Raw genomic sequence first — 6812 nt, forward strand, 5'->3', positions numbered from 1 at the left:
TAGAATACATTTTTGTTTTGCTGCTGTACTCCGACTGCTCGGTGAGAGTGTGGCGTAGTAAAGTTTGTTCTCTCGCTTTGTGCACTTTTCTCTGCATAGTCAAAGGGAGAGGCCCATACACGAAAGCGTTGAAGCCGGTCGTGGCGTAAATGAGCCGCATTCATTGTCGTCGTTTGTGATTAAAAATCATAGATTGAAAATATTAAAAGTGTAAAATAAGAAAAAAGAAGCTGTGCCGTCTGCGCGTCTGGTGACTGTACTGGGGGCAGCATTTTTTTGTCATGTTACTGCTTTGCTTACAGACTGCGGTACAGCGCTGGCCGTCCTGCACTAGCGAACGACAGCAGCGTCGTATGACAAAGGAGAATGTAGGCAGAAAAATTACAGCCGTAAAAAGGTAGGCATTTTGCATCCTTGCTCATAACATTTACTAATCGGGTATCGACTACTTATTCACCAACACGTGCTGTTGGACTCATGCAAAACTGACTCAGACACCACTACATTGAAAGTTTTATAACTTCTCCCAAAGAAGTTGAAATGAATAGCAGTTCTCGACAAAGTTGTAGGCAATAAAATTATTTTTTTCTTATTTCCACTTGCAGTGATAAACTAATACATATAGTGCCGCCCAGCGGCGAAAGTGCGCTATTCCCATGTAAATTGGCAAAAGATCTTATGAAAACTTCGTTGGTCCGGTAGCCATACTTGTACGATTTGGTTCAAATGTGGAGCAGAAACTCCTGGTGGAACAAGGAATCGACTCAGAAGTGACCCGATGAGGGAATTCTATTCTCTAACTGGCAGCGCCATCCAATCTCAGAGCAATTTATAGCAAATGTTTCCGCTCGATGTCCATATCTTCGTAGGCCCAAATCGATTCCTGATGTATCGTTCACTGACAAAATGGCGTTACCGGTTTCGAGCATTCCAGCTAACGTTGCCGGGTGGAGGATCCAATCTATGCTGGGACCTGCTCGGTGACCTTTACATTCCTAACGTAGTAGTTCATGAAATTTTAGAAATCCATCTGCACGCCATCCAACGATCCAAGGAGAAAAATATTTCGCTTTTCCTTATTAAGCTTGACATCACAATAATGCAAAACCGGGGGTTACAACGGTGTGCTGCCTTAAAGTTATCATACTCAACACAGAGTTTATGATAATTGTTCCACTTCTCGAACGGAAGACTAGGCCTTACAATGTTTGAAGTCCAAAACTACAACCTAGTCACGCCGATGGATAAACTGCTTTATAATCATTCATTCTGTAAAATATTCACAGAAGGAGCATAGCTAGCGGTTCACTCCATGGATTTTCGTTCTACTTGCACGTCTCAATGTTGTTATAAATCCTTTTTTAGTTTGCTTCGCTTTTGGAATATTCTTTTTGTCTCTACTGAAAAATATGCAAATGTATTCACATTACAATGTAAAACGTGTATCAATTTCATAAATAGCAAATAAAAAGTACCACACTTTCGGTGGTACCGGACGGAATGAGATCACAAATTTGTATGCAGTTAGTAGGGCACATAGTTTGCAACTACTGAGCTGTTAACCAAGTAAATTGTCTTCCGTTGTTCGACAGAACGGGCAGTATCCTTTTTGGAGAACCTGCAGCTCAAAGTCCTCCGAATGAAAAGCATTACTACACTCCGGACAAACGGTTATCTGTAATTCAGGCAGTAGATTTTTGTAATATTTTGTCGGAATAGGTTTCGGTCCTTTGATAACGATCACTTCCCGCGGATCAACCGCTCTCAGTGCATCCCGATCCAAACTGGAGGAGTATGTATCGATCATATCCTAAAGTGTAAAGATATTTGTATTAGTATTTTGTTATTGAACACATAAAATAAATGAATACTTCTTGGATAAATTGGTCAGGCTTCCCATAGTCGTTAGCTTTCGGGGGTGCCATCAACAGTCGTTCAGCTTCCTGTTCCGGGATATCGTTTTCCACACTGAACTCCGACAGCGGCAAAATTTCGAACGAAACGTACGAGAACACGTACTCCTGGCTGCAGTTGGGACAACGATTTCCATGCAGATGAGGACTATAGTTAGAGCATCGATAGCACATCGGTAGGTACTCTTCTGGGTCGTTGAATCCACCCGGACAGGCTCTACTAGTTATGTAGTTTATATCCACCTGCTCCTGAATACCGGGAGGTGCTTTCAACAGTAGCAGCTTGTTGTTGATTTGAAGGTGTAGTTTGTTTGCTCCCAGCACCTTTGCTTGCTTAGAGAGAGTGTAGTATACAGCACTGAAATTATTGATTGGGTTTACAATATTGATAATTAAACGTAAAATTACTTTGCTTACAAAAGGCTTACTCCTTTGGGTGGCGAAGCCCCACTGATTTGATTTACAATGAAGCGACTGGTATTGAATAACGTTAACGGAGGACTACTGGTAAAAGGTTCCTTCAAGTAAGCATTGATGGTATTGTAAGCGTAATAAATTGAAGCCAGCTTAAGTAAAGATTTGTACTCGACAATTTTTGGTTCGGTTGAAATGTAATCATTATCTAGCAGTTTCAGAGCCTGCCTTGCTCTCAACCAGGTATAGTAACCAGCATCCAAATATCGTTCCTCGGACACGGCACAGTCTACGAGATTCCGCAAAAGCTTTGTTGCTTCATTAGGTTTACCAGCTAAAACGTACGCTTCATGAGCCGAAATAAATTGATCGGATTCTGCCAACCACTGAGCATGTTGATAGTGAACGGAAGGCAAAATTTTGGGTAAGTGTTCAGCTAGTCTAAACGCCTCTGGCCAATCTCGTGCTTCCACATGTAATTGGACAACTTGTTCTTCTTCGCCTAGCTTTCGATATATTTCTGCGGCTAGTGGTAATGCCTTCAATCTTCTCAGATGGGTTGCTATCTGCTCCAGGGGTACTTTCTCAGAAGCATTTAATCGCCTTCCAATATCCAGCAAAACATCAGTCCATCCTTGCTCGGCAACTATTTCAATAGCACGTTCTGATTCACCAGCAGAAAGAAGCAACTCAGCTGCTGCCCTCGGTTCGTGCACAGAGCAAGCCCACTCCGCTCGTCTCCTGATTAGCTCCTTCTTATCAGCCGCACTACCTTCCTTCAGAAACTCTTGCGCTAAATCAAACATACGCAAATCACTGTACATCGCCAATGCTTTGCTGTTGTTTCCAGCCTTCTGATATAAGCGAGCCGCCTCTTTGAACTTTCCAGCAAATGCATAAGTGTCTGCCAACAGCACTTCTTTGGAGGTGTCTCCGCGCTTCTGTCGCTCCTTGAAATCGTTAATCAATTCCAGCCACGGAAGATTTCGAACCTTGACATACGCATCGCCCGCCACCTGGTAGTTGTTTGCCTCGAGGGCAGCTTGTCCCAGTCCTTCCCAGTCGCTTAGTGGCACTCCGAGACAAGCTACCTGATAGGCATCCCTAGAAAAAATGGAGGATGGATTATTTTCATACGACGTATTTGAATTGAAAACTGTGCAATAGAAAATAATTCAGCGCTTAACATAACTTTGAATAAAAGTTACACGGTAAAAGATCTTAGATGCATCTGTGAACAGCAGCGGCAGCCGATTATGAATCGGTGTACTTACTCGAACAAACCAGCCTCGACAAACTGCCACATGGTTGCACCTAGCGCCAACGGAACATTGCTCATCACATTTCCTCGCAAGCAGAAGGCCGTTGCCCCGCACAATCCAACCACAACTCCAAGCATCGTTTGCGGACTTCTTGGAGGAAGTGAGCCTACTCTAACACTCAAGCCTCCTGTAGTGTGTGAATAGCAGAGCATCGAGTCCAGGTGGGTATTCCATGCGACGGAGTTGACATTCGAATCCTGATACAACATTGTGTCACTGATTAAATCTCGAACCACCAGCCTGCCAGCGTCATCAACCACAGCCAGTTTGGTTCTGGTCGCATTAAGATCTAGGCATCGCACCGATGAAAGTACCGTCGTTACCAAAATCGGCAGCGAGTTGTCTAGAAAAATTCTCCAAACTTGTCCGCTTTTCAATCCCAACAGAAGACCTTCGCATCCCGCTGGGCCTCCAGTTACTTTGATATAACGTATGAAGCTGTCCATAATCCACTCCCGCTGCAGTACTCCATTGAAGTCCATACTTTGCAACTTTTTCTCCTGACACAACACCAAATGATGAGCGCAAACAACCAGCAAGCTACATTCGAATTTCTTGGCAATCTTTTCCTTAACTTTATAATGCATCGGCTGATTCTCAGCTGAACTCAACTCATATAACACCACCCGTTCTGGTAATTGTACCGCTAGGCGGTTCCGATAAATGGCTATTTTATGAACCAAATCCCGACATTTTATGCGTACCTTTTGACCAGAAACCAAGTGCTGTATAATAACGTCACACATGTTTTCTCTAAAGGCGTACCGTTCGCGGTATAGCGCGTGAACTGTGTTAAAAGCCATGCTGTAACATGCTAGAGTTCCGTCCTGACATCCGACCACCTGAAATGATTCATTGAATAATCATTACCACGTTACAATTCAGTTACTCTCTACTCACAATAGCATTTCCAAGCGGATGTACCGCCGTTGCCCATATCCACGATTCATGCAACTCGCCCAACATTCCGAGTCTGATCCCATCACGTGTAAATAGTTGCAAAGCCTTATTACATCCGGAGACAATCAAGAATTCGCCATCGGGGAAAAAGCTCAAACATAATGGATCAAAGTTGAAATTGCGTTCTTTTCCAATAGCCTGTCCTCCAAGCGAGTAAAACGACAACGATTGACTCCAATCGATCACGCAGAGTATATCCGAGGACCCACTGGCTGGTGGATTCCATGCTAGTCCAAATACGGGACTGTTAACCCCACCAGGCCGCTCAATTTTTATTTTCTCTTCGCCGGCTTTATTTCGAATCGAAATTATTCCGTTGGCCATTCCGAGGGCTATGTACTGCCCATCATTCGTCCAGGCGCAAGCGTTTACGCGTGCCGATGTTTTATACTTCTGAACCGCTTTCTGTTCCGATGACCAAAATGAAAAGTCAGACACGGCACACGAAGCCAACTGGTGTGATATCGGATTAAATGACAAACATTGTACAGAGTCTCCGTGTCTGAAATTGTTAAACAATTTGTTTAAATTATGTGCTACTAGGAAACATAACTACCTACGAATATTTGAGTAAACCTTCCAACTTATTGGTCCAAATGATAACCGTCTTATCGGCACTACCGGAAGCGAATTTCTTACCATCCCTTGCATAAGCTACACAATGAACGGTATCTTTGTGTCCTTTCAACGAGCTAATTAAGTTCCCATCGTTCGGATCGTAAACTAGCACCTTATCACCGGCTCCGACAATTAGTTGGAGGCCCTCCGGATGGAAACATATCGAATGTATGCTATATTAGGGAAAACAAAGTTTGATATTGCTACTCTTTAAACCGGGACACTGAGGTAATCGATTTATTGATCCATAATGGCGCTAACTTTAACTCACCTTGCTACATCGCCTCTTTCGTGAGGGTCGTGTATTTTCTCGACCCACTTAGGAATTGCTCTCATTTTTCAAATGATTTGATCTTATCCAATAACACTGTTACACGCTTTCCTTATACCGTATCCTGATAAACAAATGGTGTAAGGTCCATTGTTAGATATGCACAATCAATTTCGTCCGTTGTACCTTGTTGACAAATTCTTACAATCTTTACAACTCTGTGTCACGGTGGGTACTGTTATTTTATTTGTGCGTAAATCTAATACACTTATACATACGCCAGCGATGGAAATGAGCCTGGTTCACTCACACTAATATAAAAAAATTGCATTGGCAGCATGTCAGAATGCATTTTTTATTTAATGTGGGTGATAATGAAAAAGAAAAAACGGGGTGATGCTTTTATGATTTTGAACGTGTTGGTGAGTGAACTCTTATGCAGCGTACAGTGATCAACCTCGCACAAAAGTCGGACAAAACCTGAATTTGATGAAATCTCTGAAACTATAAGGGCAATTTTGGGATGCTAAATTCATGATGATGCTTAAAAAAATTGACTGAATATTTTGGCAAGTTGGGTGGTTTAAGGATTCAAAATTTTTGAATATAAGAAGGGTCGTTCATATACCACGTGGACAGTTTAAGGGAGACTAGAGGATACGAGAAAATCTATGCTTGTCCATGGCGAGAGGGTATTGGAATTGTACACATGGACACCACTCATCGATGACATATGGCCTTCTAAATGTAAATCTAAATGACATATTCCTTCTAAACTTTACTTACAGTACGAAACACATAAAGCATACATGCACACCAATTTTTTTTTTCGTCGAATGCCAGCAAAAGTTTACTTAATTTTCGTCAGCTGAAAGTTTCAGCAATACAAGATGCCGAAAAATCGGAAATTGTAACTGAAACTGTTTGACATATTCGCTTTGCTGAAAATTCAGTAATTCAAATGGTCATATTGACAGCGCAATTACCGGATTTACAGCAATCCAACCCGGAATACTGGGAATTCGGCAATTGCGTTGTCAATTTGACAACTTGAATTACTGAATTTTCAGCAAAACGAATCTATCAAACAGGTTCAATTCAAATTGCTGATTTTTCGGTATCTTGTATTGCTGAAACATTCATCAAAATTTTGCTGGCGTTCGGCGAAAAAAATTTAGTGTGATATATTCCAGTATCACTTGATCCAATCTTTTGTAATTTCGCCAAGTTTCACTCTTTCTTTGGGTTTGAACGCATGTTGTTGATATTCCATAAGTCTATTCAAAAAGGATGCTTTAATTTTGTATTATGAAG

At 42.0% G+C, this 6812-nt stretch overlaps 1 protein-coding gene across 1 annotated transcript; it reads right to left on the reverse strand.

Annotated features, from left to right (window-relative positions):
- Nucleotides 1-1420: 1420 nt before the first annotated feature.
- LOC131690520 (intraflagellar transport protein 122 homolog) lies at nt 1421-5735 on the reverse strand. Its single transcript, XM_058976361.1, has 7 exons — nt 5499-5735; nt 5170-5400; nt 4550-5111; nt 3602-4491; nt 2331-3431; nt 1872-2271; nt 1421-1810 (listed from the first exon to the last, which is right to left on the reverse strand). The coding sequence occupies exons 1-7, from the start codon at nt 5561-5563 to the stop codon at nt 1559-1561; spliced, it is 3501 nt and encodes a 1166-aa protein (XP_058832344.1). The 5' UTR covers nt 5564-5735; the 3' UTR covers nt 1421-1558.
- Nucleotides 5736-6812: the final 1077 nt, after the last annotated feature.

This window comes from Topomyia yanbarensis, chromosome 3 (assembly GCF_030247195.1).
Source record: "Topomyia yanbarensis strain Yona2022 chromosome 3, ASM3024719v1, whole genome shotgun sequence".
Lineage (NCBI taxonomy): Eukaryota > Metazoa > Arthropoda > Insecta > Diptera > Culicidae > Topomyia > Topomyia yanbarensis.

What these genes read in the sequence shown, in the direction of transcription:
- LOC131690520 (XM_058976361.1), bottom strand. Translation starts at nt 5,563, where the DNA reads ATGAGAGCAATTCCTAAGTGGGTCGAGAAAATACACGACCCTCACGAA. An exon ending in GTCGAGGCTGGTTTGTTCGA is followed by an intron (nt 3,432 to 3,601) that starts GTAAGTACACCG and finishes CATTTTTTCTAG; the next exon opens with GGATGCCTATCAGGTAGCTT. An exon ending in CTGACCAATTTATCCAAGAA is followed by an intron (nt 1,811 to 1,871) that starts GTATTCATTTAT and finishes TTTACACTTTAG; the next exon opens with GATATGATCGATACATACTC.